We start from the raw sequence: 17316 nt of genomic DNA, 5'->3' as shown, positions 1-17316 counted from the left end.
ATAGTGGTTGCTGCAATTTATGCCACCTAAACCTAAGGCCTCTGAAAAGAGTATTACGCGTTCTCAAACACGTCAGGCACAGCTGGTTGAAACACCCAAGGAAAGTAATACTTGTGTTTGTCCTGCATCCGGTATCATGAATGTTGAGCAAGAAGAAGAATTTTTAAATTCTTCTTCTTGCTCAACATTCATGGTCAGCATTCATGGTTTTAAAAAGCCTTACCACTTTTTCTGACGCCAATAAAAGGCGATCTAAAAAAAAAGAAGCGACAAGTATTACCCGAGCTGATACTAGTTTCTGTAGCATTACGCGACTGGAGTATTCCTGATCTTCCTTTCATGGGGTGTTAGTTCATCGAAGGTTTCAGATCCCAATTAAATTCGCCAATATCCATTTGTACGCCTGCATGGGTGGAGTTTAGCACAAATAGAGCAAAACGTGTCACATTCAAGAACACAACACAATAGACGGAATCAGTTGATTGACTTGGGAGGTTACAATTGTTCGGTTTGTAAATACTTCCAAGCAATCAGTTTTATGAGTCAAATTGCACATTTGTAATCTCCGTAATGAATGTTCACGTGGTCTGAGTTGGGTGGTGTAAACACTTTAGCCGAATCCAGCGCATTAATCATCTGGTCACCGCTTCTCCCGCTAACCACCGGGAAGCGAGTTGATGTACGATCCTCCGGGGTGTGCTTTCAGTCATTCGAGTCAGATTCTGAAGTTTTTTGCGAGGTCGATCACGAAACACTTCTTTAACTTTTTGGTGAAGGTGAAGGTGAAGAGGGGAAAAGAAACCGAAATATAGATCCGAATTACGATTACTGACAGCTCTTCAAACTCCGCGTATTATGGCTCCGATTCATTGTTTTGAAGTCAAGGCTTTTAAGCAAGGTGAAAACGAATACAACCACGACGAGGTTGTCGCGACTTGGGGCCACCGTGTTAAGCCCAACCGGCTCAAACTCCGTTTTCTGTAGCATGAAGCGGCTAGGAATATTGCTACTCCCCCCAGATGGGATGCAAATCCATCGCTGGAAAGGTTTGAAATGGGGTATCGACTTTTAGCTCAAGTCTAGAATAAGGTATGGAAAATCACTGATTTTGGTCTAAAGTAGGGTACGTACAGATTCCAAGGTTCTTGCCGCACAGCCCAACCAAAAGCATTCGGGAGCCCCAACCCCTTGTAGTTATGTAGCTGAACGTGCGTCATACTATAATTATCATGATAATTAAAATGTAATATAACGATATGATAATTTCCTCTTTGTGCAGTGTCATCATAGATTCCGCTCATAACAGGCAAGCTATAATTTCGCTACAATTTGTTGACAGAACACTATGATTGTTCCTCTGTGCCTCTTCCTGCTGCATTCCGCTGCGCTGCAAGCCTCAGCTGACCTCGCTATAGAGCATTCCTTTTTCGCTGCTCTGGATGAAGATCAAAATGTGAAGCTGTATTGGAATGTTAGCACTGAAAGCAAAGAAATTAACTTCACTGTGGAAGCCAAAACGACTGGATGGATCGGGTTTGGAATCTCCAGCGGGCAAGGCAAGATGAAAGGAGCTGATATTGTGATCGGCTGGGTGAAAGATGGAAAAGCTTACTTCAAGGTTAGTAAATGATTCTCACGAACAACAACGCCAAGCCGTTTCATTTGGAAAGCTTCAAGTTGTTGGACAAAGGTATTAAAGGTTAAGGTTCTTATCAGCCTATAGAATGTCTGTTAGAGCACATTAAAAGCATAGGATAAGTCCGCCTTGCTCCAAATTTGTTTCGTAATGATTAATTGACGCATTCTACATTGTCAGATTTCAGGCATCACGCAGTGTCAAAACTTTCCGGGGAGGTACTCCTCCAAGGTTTTTGTTGGGAGCGTATGGCCCGAACCTTGAACTCTGTATCCTATTTCGGACTAAAATCTGTGATTTTTCACACCCTTTTTCAAATCTGAACGAAAAATCGAGCACCCATTTTGGTTTCGGGTGTCTAAAATTAGTATACGGCTCTAATTTGCGACCACATGTACAGCTAACCATACTCTTTAGGCTCAGACATACCTATATAGCCCATTAAGGGACTACCCCCAGGCAAAAGTAGCAAATATTTCCTTTTTGTTGCGGACTTAATTTGCTAACCATCGCGAGGTGCTGAGTAGATATCGGCACGTAGAGTACCTCTTTGTGGACTATCTGACGATAACGTTTGTCGCCCACAAGCATTATGATTGTCACCGGCCCCCTAAGGATACCTCTTCATGCCGCCGAGCCTGGCGACAAACGAAAGTTCGACCGCTCGATCGATTGGAAACATTACCCGTTCAATTCAATATGTTAATTTTGTGAAAATGCTTTTCACACTCCAATGTTGCATAGTCTCCGGTATTAAACTTGGACCGGCTTCGAACAACATCTTACAGCTGACATTATCATGGGAAACTATTACGTAAGCAGTCAACTGTAGACTGCAGACTGAGGGTAAGATGCTGAAGATGCAGACCGAAATGTAGACTGCAAACCGGAGTAAAATGCAGACTGAGGGTAAAATGCAAACTGCAGACCGGAGTAAAGTGCAGACTGAGGGTAAAATGTGGACTGCAGACTATAAACTTTTCAAGTACGAATCGTGTTATTATTAAGTGCTAACGGTCAGTATAGGTTATTCAGGGTAATTGCAGTAAAAATATGCACTTCAGTTAGAATGAACAGCGCTGCGGTTAGCCTGTTTACCCGTTTAGCCTGTTTACCGGCTTAGATCTCCAGGATGAAAATGGTAACACGTATATGGTTAAAATTTGAAGTTTGCAGTCTTCATTTTACTCTCAGTCTGCATTTTCCAGTGAGCAGTCCACAGTTTGCGTTTTACACTAAATTGCGTAATCGACATCAAAACAAGAACACTTGAAAAGCAAAGTATGCCAGGCCAAGGGCTATAAGAATATTGCAAGTTTAAGGGAGTTTTATGAAACTCTATTCATATTTACTCACTCGGCATGATAAATCAAGCGGTAAGAAGACCCATTGTTTAACCAGGTAAGCTTATGTCTATAATTATCTCTCCATAATAAGTCCGATGGCGTGCTATATGCTTAAAATGTCCACAGTAATGGCTGACCTTAAAAAACTGAACAACTGAATGCAAATTTCCACCGATAACCCCTCAGAGAGTGCATGCTGGCTAAAACATTTCGTTGCAAAAATTTGGTAAATTTAGGTTTTCGTATTTTCATGAGTATGCAAGGGATCCCTATGAAACTTGAGTTGCGCAGATGTAATTTGATCTACGAACTAAGTTAACCATTTTGTTTACGTGGAAAAGACGCAAAATTCTAGGTCCACTATCGGCTATAATCGTCATAACACCAGCGCAGTCACGCATAAAATGTTTTTTGCTAATTAAATTAATTAAGAAGCTCACTAAATGTGTGAAATAACGAGAATTGATCAACATCATGATCCCCTAACCGATACTCGATCAATTTTACTATAGCGACGGATGTAAGAGGCCGATATTCGCTTGAAAAACGACCAATACATGTATACATTTTTTTTAATACTAACCAAGGAGAAGTGGGCTAGCCCCTAGGTAGCACTTGCTGATATATCTTGATGGGCTGCTCCAGTGACTCAAGTCTTCCCCGAGAGTACTTCATTGTCCGTAACTGTGAGAATTTGTCAGTGCAATAAGGCTGGATGGACATATCACAATTATTTCACGGATATTACACATAACATGCGTTCCATTCCCTCTCTCCCTTACAATTACGTCCGCTAAAAGACAAAGACCATTAATCTCGATTATTCATCGCTGTCGGTAGGGTATTCGAGAGAATAATTTACGATTTTTTAGCCCCGAGGAGGTACTCTGATACACTGGCTATATATGTATGTGCCGAGGTTTTTGAGGTTCCCGACGCGAATAACTTCGTGTAGAGTGTACTTCCGTCCCCTCCCCCGCCTCCGCCCCCAGCCCCCCTCTCCCTCTCCAGGCTTGTATCCAACTGTCAATCAGGCTTTAGAGCACTTAACCGCAGACGTTATCAATATAGATAATAGTTTAAGAAGTGATGTAATATTCATAGCATCACAAGTAACTTTTGCAAGCCAAAAAGACCCACTCAACCCACAATGTTTTTTATGTCATCTTCAGGGCATGAAGTCACATAACGTCGAAAACGCTTGATTTCTTACATTTTTTATTCTTTTAAATATATCCTTTTAGCTTTGTAAAATTATTTTCAAAAAAATGTTGGCTCTTTTGTTAAATACATATTTCTAATTTACCTTTCTGTACTGTAGGATCGACATGCCGATGGTTACGTGATGCCAGCGGTTGATTCCCAGCAAAACTATCAGTTGATTTCCCTGACGGAGAAGAGCGGGAAAACCACAATGAAGTTTTCAAGAAAGTTTGACACTTGCGATTCAGAAGACAACAAAATTGAGGTAAATAAGTCACCTGCTATTAGATCGTTTGCAAATGACGTCATCGCCGCCACGTTGCATGTTAATTCTAACTACAATCATGGACGAAACTGTGGGACAAACTCGCGGGACTTTTGGCGCTTTTGGGTACAAGCCAGACGCCAATACAACTTCACCTGCCTAACCTCGCCCTCCAACCATGCAATGTTGAAAACTACTACCCGATATTGTTTGGGGAGAGGGAACAGTAACGCGTTTTTAAAAGGAAAGCAGTGCTTTTTTCAAACTTCAGAGGTAAAAGAAAGATAATTCGTTAAATTACATGAGTGTCTTAAGGAGTTTTGTGCACGATTCTAGCTTTATTGCTCCTTACAAGACAACTGTTTTCCAGTCCAAGTGACTCCTTATCCCTAAACTTATTTCCGGTAGCGTTTTTTCTTATTTAGTGTTATAATTCTTCTTATTATTATTTTTTATCTTTATTTTTTTATGTTTTATCCAGAGCATGTTTTCTTGGCCGGTATGTTTTTATATACAACTGTGAATTATATTTTACGTGCGACAATTCAAATTATTCTTCGATGTATTCTTTTTCTGCCTTTTTATCGCCCGAGAACCCACCACGTGACCTGCAAACTTACTGAACTGCCTACAAATACAATAGGGGAGATTCATGCTGACGTCATTGTTTACGTTTTTGCTCATTTGCATAGGGCTCTGCGTACAGAAGGAAGTATGTTATTTGTGAATTGACTCCAGGCGGCTAGTAAAGCTCAATACATGGTGAAATTTTTAGCTCTTTGGATGTAATATTCAAGGAGATATTGTCTTTCAAAAACTGCAAAATTTCTGAGTGGCAAAAGCGCTAATGAGCTCATACATGTATTCTTTGTAAAATTTTGAGTTTTTAAACCCTTTTGCACAAAAAGTATTCAATACATAAGGAAGAGTTAATCATACTAAGGCCTTTCAATATTTAGAAGTGATAAATTTCTAGCTCCACCAGAAACTGAATTGCTTATGCTAGTGAGACAAATATTGTAAACAAGGATTCCCCTATAGCGGTCTTATCATGGGTAATGTCGTCTAACTGTGTTTTTGCTGTAAATAATATTGAGCTCATGCGTAACTGTGACCACGCTTTGGTGTGAAGAAAAGGCAGATCGCCTCATTTTCACAGCTGCTTAAAGGAGCCCAGTCACGGCATTTCAGGTTATTTTTGTCGCGTGCGCATGTAGAATTACCTTGAGTTGAACAAACCCCTAAAATAGCAGTACACTGATCAACATGGAAATACACCCAAGGGATAATAGTTAACCATAAAGTAACAAGGATACTTAAGGATGAAGAAGATTGACACGGATTACAAACGAAAAACTTGAAAAAAATAAATAGGCTAAGCTTTTCAAGATGAGCAAAGCGTGACGTACATAACTGCGATGATCATTCATTGTCTTCACATTATGTTTACACTTCCTTTATTTTTCCAGGCAGGAACGACCAAAGTTATTTATGCTTATCATCCAGACGATCCTTCCTCAGAAAATAGCATTCCAGGCCACAATCTCAAAAACATGGGATCGAGAAGTCTCTTACTACTGAACAGTCTTGAAAAAATACCAACCTTGCCATCTGACACTAAAACATTCGACATACTGCACGACAAGGTAAGAATGGTAAAATAATTCGTGTTATCGTGCATACCTTTTGCTTTTCGTTTTAATTCCCTCGAAGGAGAGGTGGTTCAAGACTTTTGGCACCTCCCACTTATTGCAGTGAATTTGAAATCTAAGTAGAAACAGCTTGCAGCATCATTATCTTTCAATATCTTGGAAAACTTCCCATAAACGTTCATGACAGGTAAGATAGAAGAATTTCAAAGCTAAGCAACCAAATACTATGTCTACTTTTTTTCAAGAGAAAAAAAAGCTTTGGCGTTTTGTTTGTTTTGACTCGTCTACCAATGGCACGTCGAGACTCGCATACTTGATACAAGCAGGGCCAATTTTAAGGAAGGCACGACTAACGCTACGGACAATAGAGAAACTTCCTTAAAGTTTACTAGATTGACATATCACCCATTCAGACCGCACAGTTTTTGAAGGTGTGAGAGGGGAGCGTTGTGGGGAGGGGAACGGGGTTGTGAGCTTTTGAGGCCCTCGACCTCTATCTCTTACATCATTTAAGTTTTCACAATAAAACTTGGAATATTTACTAATAACATGGAATGATGACATCGTATGATGTTGAAACGACGCCATCATTTCTGAACAGCCACTATCTTGGCTCGACCAATTTGGATCATATGATCTTTAAAGAACTTTTAAAAAAAAATCAAAATTGTCAAAACCAGAAGCATATCACCTTCTGTCAAAACCGATAAAGCTAACATCCAACTAAGAAATAAAAATGCGAAAGTTAAAATATTCTCTGTTAAAAAAACCCAAGAAAATTGGAAATTGGAAAACAAATACATTAAGATCCCTGATTAATGATTAACTTATTACTCAAGTTATTTCCAGATTCATTCTTTACCCTGGGGACTTTTGAAATAAAAGGCCTCCATAGTTTGTGAGGGCTTCAAACTTCACTCCGCCCGGTCTGAGTAGGATTAAAGTTAGGCCCTTAACACTTCCAAAAGTGCAGATAATAATAAAACTACTCCATTTGAATATTCTTATGTATATAACTAGTTAGCTCTACTTAAAGAGCCCTTCTTTTTATGTTTATTTTCCAGATGGCCCTTCCAAAGGGACGAACCAACTACATGTGTGCCGTATTTGAGATGCCAAGATTTAATGAAACCCACCATATGATTAAGGTAGGAATATTTCGTTTAAACTACTTAAAAAAACACAGAATATTTAAAATAGAACACCAACAATTGGTTGGTGACAAATGAGGTTAAGTAATTGTTGGTCGGTAGGTCGGTCGGTAGGAGAGTAGCTAGGTAGGTCAGTCAGTCGGTGGGTCGGTCGGTCGATCAGTCTGTCGGCCGGTCGGTCGGTCGGTCAGTCGGTCGGTAGGTACATGTAGGTACGTAGGTAGATAGATAGATACGTAGGTCGGTCGGTCGGTTGGCGACGGTAGATAGGTAGGTAGGTAGGTCGGTCGGTTGATAGGTTATTAGGGTGGGGTACGTGATTTTTTTCGTCCAAAGTAAGTAGGCCGGAAGTGGATCACGTGTGTCTAAGGAAAACGTGGAAACTCTCCTGAACAATTTCAGAGGACATTTTAAGGAGTATAGCTAGTTAAGGTACAGTAGGATAAATTTACATTGAGTAGATAGCCCTGACGTCATATGACGTAAAATGACGTCATTTGACCCGCCATCTTGGATCAGCCATCTTAAATTTTACCATGTTGTTGAAAAGTCAAGAAATAACGGAAATTAATAGAAAACCAAGCCAAAATGCTTATAAAATGTAAACATTCAAGAATGTCTACAATTTCATGGAGATAACTGGAAAAATAATAGAGAATAATATCAAAAAAATGCTTTTTGACCAAACCTACCTAAAGTTTGCGGTTGCCATGGCGTCGTCACAAACCGTGGATACACAATTGACATATCAAAATATTTGCAAAGGATTAATGAACAGCCACTGAAAGTTTCAGCATGTTAGAGTAAGTCTTCTTTTCAAAAGCTTGGTAAAAACCTTTGTACGTCTGAGAGTTAATCATTAGAGGGTATCAAGACCATTCTGGATTTTGTAGCAACATTTGTGAAGTAGCGATTTCTCAAAATTCAGCCACCAGGGCATAATTCACCTCGTGGACGATAAAAGGTTGCAATAAACCCAACTTGTGCTTCTGATTCGAACTTAGGTTGAGCCGGTCATTCAAGTAGGTCATGAAGGCGTGGTCCATCACATGTTGCTGTACGAGTGTAGCGATACTTTCCCAGATCACCACCTGAACTATACCGGTCACTGTTATACTCGTAATATGCCTCCAGCGATCGCAGAGTGTACAGGAGGATCAGCTATGGCCGCTTGGGCCATTGGTGGAAAAGTAAGCAAAGCTTGGTTCTTTTATTAAGTGGAAATAGCAAAAGAAATAAAATAAAATAAGGATAAATTAATCAATGTGTCAGGCTTCTGGCTAGACAACAAGGCCGTACTAATCGGCGACAAGTGCCAGATTGAATTTGCATTTGGAGTATTCGGTTTTAAGCAAGGAGGAAACTCGGAGCAAGGACGAAAAACCAACAGTTGACAATTAAACGTGACTCCAGGCCCAGCATTCGAACCCTGGTGCATTGGTGGGAGGCCTGACCATCAATGAGTAACTAGAAGGGAACGGTACCACTTGCCCTGTGGTAATTGTAACAAAATATGCATAAGTATCCCACCCAGGATGAGACTTACTGACAAAACTCAAGAGCTGTGAGGGACTTCGAACTAGTAACACTAAGCCTTTTTATATTTCTTTCTTCCGGTTTAAGTGACATGCCTGTAAACTAGCTAGTTGTAGCTAAGTGCACTGACCACTATGAACAACATCTGAACATTTGTTGCTTTGAATCTTAATTAAGTTCGTATTATTTCGGCATATCACTTGCTAATGTAGCAAATTGTTTCTCTTCTTTTACAAGGAATTCTATTTCCCCGAGAAAGCTGGATTTCCACTCGGAAGGGCTGACAGTCCAAAGGTTGTGATATTGGAGATACATTACGACAATCCTGAGGAGAAGGAAGGTACCCTGTTACAGATTGCGCTAGTTGTTATTTTTTTTTTCTTTACAGGGCCGTACATAGAAAGAGACAAACTGGGGCAATTGTCCCAGTCATTTCTTTTCGTTTCGTTCTTTAACTATGGACATGGAAACTGCCTCAGTCATGATCTTATTTTCTGCCTAGGGTCCTGTTTTTGGAATGATTCTGTTAAAATTTGGACCTTAATGAATTTCTGTCATTCGCTACGTGGACACTTTGTTTGGTTCCCGAATGTCTTTGTTCCTCTCACTTATGAGATAATTTTGTTGTTCTGATAGTGATAGACTACCCTGACTAAGGTTCTGAAGACAAGTTTCTTTTACACGTTACAGCCTAAAATGGGTACCTTAGCTCCTCTCTGTTGTGATCGTCTAGGTGAGGGTGGTGCTGAAAAGAACTGTTGTTGCTGACGATCACAATACCTGAACTACTGATACTCCTAGGTTCAAGTTGTAGTTAGGCAGGTCTACATCAGGCCTTAGGTCTTGCCAATTTCTGTAAACCTGCATTGTCAAATAAAGTTGTATGTATGTAAACCTTTGAATTCATGTGTACCTTTGTCATTTAGGACTGATTGACAGTTCTGGTATGAGAATTTACTACACCAAACAATTGAGGAAATACGACGCAGGAATTCTTCAAGTCGGGGCAGGTGTTGACTATACCATGCTTATCCCGCCAAGACAGAGAAACTGGCAAACCAATGGCTTCTGTACTAAGGACTGTTCAATGAAGGTAAGGGGCCTGGATTTCGATTAATGAGAATAGGTGCTGTGAAATGCCTCTTTCTGTTTTGGGGCACTTCTAAAGGTCGTCGATGATTTGCAACGACTGCCCAAACGTGCCAAAGAAGATTGACAGTTCTTCACAATTGATACCAAAACGTCTTATTCATGGAATTTCGCGCCCCAAAAAATCCTTTATTGGATTTTGTTTTCTTTCCAACTAATGTCAGAAAGGTTCGTGGTGACCTGGACTACTTGTTTTGAAGATAAACTTGTGGAAGGCCACAGTTTCTTTCTTTTTCTTCCCTCGTGCGATACTTACCCAACAGCGCAAATTACGCGACAATAATAAGCACTTAATGACTGGCCCCACGGGAGAGAGTGAGTTTTGTTTCCCTGAGACCCTCATTGTTGAATGTCAATATTGAGGTAGAGGGGAAACAAAACTCACTGTTTGCAGTGGGACCAGTCATTATGTCTTTTGTTATACCTCCTAACTCAAATATAGGAAAAATTGCGAAAAAATTATTTGCTTGGAGCCGGCAGGCACAACAAATTTGCCGCGGATTTGAGGTGTACGAACTGATCACGTGCGCGTCGAAAGACGTACAAGTTCTTGTTTCCCTAGGGAGCTTGCAAGTTTTATTCGCCCCAGCGAGTTAGTGAGTTTTGACCCACGACACGTGAAAAGTTCTCCTCCAATCGGAAAACGTGTTTAAGTTGGGAGGTATAACAACGATGCTTATTAACAGACAATAATAAAACCTAAATCAATTGTTGCATGCCAACTTCCTAGATCCCCATTTAATCCTGCAACTGATGTCATCTTACTTGAGGTGTATAGAAAGACGGTATCTCAATGGAGGGAATTCTTGCAGTGCATTGTAGCTTATATATATAAGAAGTAAGAGTGTACTGATTCTGTGGTGTACATTACAATAAATGGTATTGAAAACTAAAAGCCTGCAATGAAATAATGCGCAGTGAAAAAAACAAAATGTATCCTGGAAATTATTGAACCCAAAAAAGTACAGCCATGAAGTATATTTTCTGTAGTAAGCTTAAAATATTTGCATGTAAGGCTAAAGAGAAAATCTCCGTTTGTTTTTCTTGCACGTAAAAATTACAGAAACATTTACTAACTTTTTTTTTCTGTTCCAAAGGGATTTAAAGACACGAAGCTTCCTAACGGAGGGATCAATATCTTCGCTGCGGGTTTGCATACACATCTGGCAGGTAATTAAAACAATAAACTTAAAATAAAAATATGGACTCCTGGATATGATGAGTAAAGTACAGAGAACTACCAGGACCAAGATCACAACAAACACTTCGGGACTGCATCGAAACTGGAAAAAAAAATTGAACAGTTAAATTCAATAGCTACCCACAAGCCTGCCTGCTGCATACGACTGCACTCATTATACTTAGCTAACTATCTGATTTGCTTTTTCTCATTTCCAAGGCCGAAAAACCTGGCTTCGTCATGTTAGAGATGGTGTGGAACTTCCTGAAATAGTCAGAGATGACCATTATGACTTCAACTTTCAGCAACATCACTCACTGAGGAACGAGGTTCACGTAAAGCCGGTAAGAATTAAGTTTCCCTTCTACAAAATTTCTGCCAGTACTGCTACGTATTTGTACATTCAGCCACTTTGAATAAAGCACTGATTAAAAATAACTCAGTCACGGTATTTTGGCCTTCGATTAAAATTGAAAAAAAAAAAAAAAAAACCCTGAAAATAGTAGTTTATTGAGATTGAAAAATACCTAAGAGATAGTAATACAACGTAATGGGAAAAGGATTGTTAAGGGTTGGGAAGATTCACACAGATTACAAACAACGAATTTAAGGAAAAAAATGACTAAAATTTTCAAGATACGCAAACCGTGGGGTAACTCCTTTAAGGTTAAGCCTGTCAACACTATTTCGCTGCAGCTAATGGGACAAGCTGCAGACAATTCAGGCAAAGCGAACTTGACTACTCTTGTTATTTCGTTTGTTTTATTTTTCTTGATGAGTTATCTTAACGCTTAACTTATTAAACATTTGCCCTCTAATGGATTTGTTCTGTTTCGTGGGTATTAATTATATTATTTTTTCGATCACAGGGTGATACAATAATAAATGTCTGTATCTATAATACGGAGGATCGAGAAACAGCGACAGTGGTAAGCATCCCCTTCCCCACCCGGAGGGGGATAATCCCTTCTGTAAGGGCTGTATAAGTATGCGCGGCCCCAAAGGGTATGGGTTTTCTGAAAACAGTATAGATTTTGACAATTTTGGTCTGGGATAGGATATGGTTTTCACTCTGTCTTGACACTGGGTATTTTGTTTGAAAGGAACTATTTGTTTTTCTGATCAATATTGGAAAGCTTGTAACCCTTCTCAAATGAAATCGCAAATGCAAGCTGTTTCTGTACTACTAATTTTAAAGGTCTGAAATGGGGTATCGATTTGTCTCTAAGGTCTGAAACAGGGCATGAAAAATTCCAGATTTTGGTGTGAAATAGGGTACAGTTTTCAAGGTTCGGGCCTCAAACCTCCCCTCAAAAAAACTTTGGGGACTACCCCCTGTACCCCTCCCTCTCCCCCCCCCCCCCCCCCACGAGAGTGGTAAGTCACAACAGAATCACAAGCTAAAGTTGAGCGCGATTTAAACAAACAGTTGCAGATAATCGTCCAACAAAATCAACGACACCGAAATCGAACTCTTTCGTTTCCACTAGCAGCCTATACTCCCTCCTTACTATCTTTTACTGAAACGATTGGGCAGTTTTACGGAATTGTGGTAGTAAAAAAATTGTTAAAATGAAACTCAAAAAATGTTCCTAGAACAGCGAGAGAGACGAAATAAGGTAAAGCAACAATTTTCGTTCACTTAATTTTAGCGGTCAGCTTAGCACACATGCTTCACTCACATCTAGGGACAAATGTTTTAACAGACCTTTGAAGAACCGGTTGGTATTTTGTGTTTTGAAGAAACCCATAAACTGCCTATCGCAGACTATCTTTTTTTTTCTTGGTTTTCAATTAAGGGAGCTCTTGCAACGACTGATGAGATGTGCCTGTCATTCATCCTGTATTATCCCAAAGTCAACGTAACAGACTGTATGTCGAGAGAAAAACCAGCCTATAATGCCTGGTTTAAAAAATATTACAAGTAAGTTTCTTTACAGTGTTGCTTCAGTGAAAATGCAAGTAATGGCTACAACGCATGTTTATCCCGGCCGCCCCTTCGTCCAAATACTTCTTCCATCAATGGTTTGCAACAACACAGCAAACCTTACTCACTCATACATTTACAGGTTTACCAAAAAAAGTAAATATATAAATAAAAGGACAGAAAAATAATGTACATTTGAGTCTGGAGACTGAAGTAACCTGAAAATGTTGTAGCCAGTGTCCAGTTATTGTAGGGTTTCTGTAGATATTGAGAGAATACATATACGGGATGCTTAAGGTAAGCCGATATGTACTTGGTACAATAGAATGGAGAAAATCAATACAAGTTTTCAAAATGTTGTTCAAACAGTAAATAAAATTTTAGTTGTTTAGAGAAGTTAAAGGCATTGAGATCTGGCCTAGGGCAAACGTCGAATCCAGGTCGTGTCGAGTAAATTAATAATAGGTGCGACAAAGAATCGACTTAATTCCAGCGTGGTAGCAAACGTCAAACCTGCGTCGATCCTACTTCACAAGTTGCACTTCATTAAAACACGGGAATAACACATTTCCATCACGCTGTGCTTTGTCGCTAATGACTTTCGGCATTCTCCTCCGGCATTCTCGTCCTCAGAGGCCGTGCTCCTTTTGGTCAGCACCAAAAGGAGCGCGGCCTCTAGGGGCGAGAATGCATTACCGGTCGCGAAATTGTCTTTGTACAACGCATGCTCATCAGGGGGGGGGGGGGGGGGGGTGAAGGGTGGAATAGCGTTTGGCAGATGGAGGAGTTTGTATTTTTGTGACGTTTGCCCAGTCCATCACATTTGAATCAATTATTTTGTAATTTGCATGATTTAGGAATTGAGTTCAGCGCGTGTTTAGAGCGCCGTTTGCTGAAACACCGAACCAATGTCGCATTATTCGACTTGGCAAGTCGAACCTATGTTAGAATCGAACCAATTAATTTGAGTCGAATTTAATTGCAGCAAACGTCGCATCATTCTTGCGCCTATATCAAAATTAATAGGTTCGAAGAATTGAATTCGACTAAGATTCGACGTTTACCCTGGGCCTAAGGTGAGTTGCAATATCTCAGCAGTTCAGTGCTTCATAGCATTTAACTTCTCTTTATGTCACTAGAGCGAAGCGAGAAATTTATCCTTAAAAAAACCCATGCTGGTCTGTGATTTCTCTGTACGTGATATAGAATCGGTAACGATCCATTGAAACCCAGCTGGTGGACTGATGCAGTGAACACAGGGCTGAAGGACGCTTACCAAGACGCCGACCAAGTGGTGGCAATTTGCTCTGGGCGTGCGCGTAAACCAATAGAGGTAATAAGCAAGAGTTACTGACTAGGATTATTTCCCCTCCCCCCTGGACCGGATGACTGTCCAAAGCAGGGCTACTCCCAGAATTAAACTCGCTGGTGCCAGTTTACACACATGGGTGGAGAGAGGCACTGTGAGAGTAAAGTGTCTTGACTATGAACACAATACAATATCCCCGACAGCTCGATCCGGAGGCGAGCGCACTAACTATGGGGCCATGGTGCCACCCACAAACTCCCCTTCAAACGCGAACTTAGCTTATAAATCATAAATGATTCTTATTGTTATCGTTTTTCAGGGTGTCGACGGTGAACTAACTCCCAAACCAGTAATTACCACGCCCTACAAGCCCGAAGATGTCTGCGAAGTAGTCGTTGCTATGGGTAATAGGGTCTGCCCAGGCTATGTGATCTTGCTGACCATACTCGTGTACCTGTTTGCTTTCGCGGGATGAACCAAAACAGCATTTTCACAGCATGCTGCTTATGTACGAGTTTATTGTTATTTTCATTTCTTTTTAGTAGTTGTTTTTAAATCTTTGCGTTTTTCGTTACATTATGATTAGGAAATAAACATAACGCAAGTAAGGCTTATAGCTCCATAATTCTTAGCTAGCGATTGACATGACATTATTTAGTTAGACTGTCGATTGCGTAAACCAAAACAACTGCACTCCACTTTAGGGGCTTTTAAGCAACTATAAATGTCTCGTACTCAGAATCTTTCTGGGAAGAATAAATACCCTTTACATTTACAATACAAGTTTCTTTTGCATTATAAACGACTGACCTAACAAGAGACAGAGTATCACCACATCCCAAGCCATAGAGGAAAAGTAAATTCTACAACAGGTCAGGTAGCCAATATTATTCGAGCAAGCTGATACTAGTTTCTGTGGCATTAAGCGACTAGAGTATTCCTGGTCATCCTTTCTTGGGGTGCTAGTTCATCGAAGGTTTCAGATCTCATTTAAATTCGCCGATTCTCATTTTTACACCTGTATGGGTGGAGGTTAGCACTATTAGAGTAAAACGACTCATGCTCAAGGACACGACACAATAGACGGAATCAGTTAACGTGTGTGCATCGTTATAGCCACCCAGTTCAGGTCGTGTGGTGATTGACTTGGGAGGTTACAGTTGTTCTGTTTGTAAATACTTGTTAGAGAATAAAAATGCAAGCCAGAATGTATTCTATAAAGTTACTTATTCGTTATTAAATTGTTAAGGGAAAACTTGTTTTTGGTGCAGGGTAATATAATCGTGGGATTTTTCGGAGCATTAAAAAAGGTTACTTGATTTTCCATTTCATTACTGATCAAATTATATTTTCCCCTTATGCTATGTTATTTTGTAGTTTTCGCTTTAGAACGAAAACTTGACTTTATTCATATTCCATTTGACATCGTCTTTTAGGTATTTTCCAGCAGTGTTTACCGTTGCTATGGTTAGTTTCTTTTTGGCATCAATCGAGATAATGAAATAAATTGATCTCTATTTTTTTTAAGCGCTCTTCCAGGAAACAGACATCTGGGATTCTATAACTTATCAGGATTTTTGTTGTGTGATTTTTTCAGCCAAACGTTTTTCGTTTAATCGTCCTTTTTGGACATTGAAATACAGTCGTTTAATTAAGATTTACTAACACTTAACACGCTTCCCACAAGATGAAAAGTAACGTGTCCTTGCAGCTGATAACATGGTGGTGATTCATTTGAAAATGTTTAAACTCAAGAGTACGTACAGAGAATGATATGGACTAGGCGGGTTCAGAATTTGAGAAAGGCCAACCCACGAACTTGGGATTGAGCAATTGTTTTGTTTGAAAAACTTATGTCGCGGGAGATTTACGACAACAACCTTTACATCTAAACTTAGTATTATCCTCAACTTTTAATCAATAAAAACCAAGATTGTAAGTTTTATATTACTCATATTACCTTATTTTGGTCAGCCACCTAGGAATAGGCGGTTAAAATCAAGGTAGAAAATGTTTTAGTCTACCTCGATAACCTCGAAGGAAAATATGCTAAGTAGCTTTGAGCGCAGTCGCAGTAAAACCTTATGCGAACTGCGCATGACATTACGTTAGTCTGATTGAAAGTTTGACTGCGATTTGATGGATCATATGGTTGCCCCTTTAAAGGAACGTGACCAGTGAACTCCTAATTGTTGAAGTAGTTATTGTAGCAATCCAAAACGTTTGTAGAAGAACATTGTGACAACTGTACTAGAGAGATCATTGGAAATTAAAAGTGAAGTAACCAAACAAGAGAGTGTTGGAGTGATCTGCTGGTTTCCCAAAAGATCGCTTTAACAAGTTGGTGGAGTTCCGGTTTCGGTGCCCGACGGACCGGATTTTGTTTTGAAAATCCAATCAGTGGATGACTAGACGTGGCTATGTTTTAACCGGACCACTCCGGTTATCAAATGCTCGGCTGTGGATGTTGTAGCCGACACCATTGTCATATACAGACGGTGGATTAGACGCCGAGAGCAGCGTTTGCAGTCGCTGTCGAAAACGGAACTAAAAAAAAATAAACAGAACTGAATTCGAACATTCAGGGTTAAGTCCCAAGAAGTGGAAGCCGACGCGTGCGTGTCTTTCTTTTACGGACTCGGAGTTACTTCCAGAACTAGAAGAAACACGGCAAGCTAAGAAAAGCCAAGACAAGCCAGCAAATCAAACCGCAAGAGGGAGTCTAAGACTTATTGAGGCTGCGTACTCGTTATTCCTTTTTTGTAACTTTCTCGCAACCTATGTTAATTCTAAATGATATTTTTGCACCTACGCAGTTGTGCCAATGCTCGTTGTGATGATATAATTTTGTTTTCTTCAAGTTAAAAGCTTGCCCCGACATTTGATTGGGATTGATAGGAATAGTGGTTGCTGCAATTTATGCCACCTAAACCTAAGGCCTCTAAAAAGAGTATTACGCGTT

The 17316-nt window shown here is 40.0% G+C and overlaps 1 protein-coding gene across 1 annotated transcript; it reads left to right on the top strand.

The window, feature by feature from the left end:
- The first annotated feature begins 1278 nt into the window (after positions 1 to 1278).
- On the top strand, positions 1279 to 16646 carry LOC110062752 (DBH-like monooxygenase protein 1). Its single transcript, XM_089281148.1, has 13 exons — positions 1279 to 1618; positions 4304 to 4450; positions 5920 to 6096; positions 7167 to 7250; positions 8258 to 8443; positions 9027 to 9129; positions 9716 to 9882; positions 11036 to 11108; positions 11338 to 11462; positions 11988 to 12047; positions 12918 to 13042; positions 14252 to 14378; positions 14674 to 16646. Exons 1-13 carry the CDS (start codon positions 1346 to 1348, stop codon positions 14827 to 14829), a joined length of 1803 nt encoding a protein of 600 aa, XP_089137274.1. The 5' UTR covers positions 1279 to 1345; the 3' UTR covers positions 14830 to 16646.
- The last annotated feature ends 670 nt before the right edge of the window (positions 16647 to 17316 follow it).

The sequence above is a fragment of the Orbicella faveolata genome, unplaced genomic scaffold (genome assembly GCF_042242905.1).
Source record: "Orbicella faveolata isolate gen_17 unplaced genomic scaffold, um_ofav_v1 contig_48, whole genome shotgun sequence".
NCBI classification, from domain to species: Eukaryota; Metazoa; Cnidaria; class Anthozoa; order Scleractinia; family Merulinidae; genus Orbicella; species Orbicella faveolata.
The sequence above is the reverse complement of the archived record's forward strand: the minus strand, read 5'-3'. Positions and strand labels throughout refer to the sequence as shown.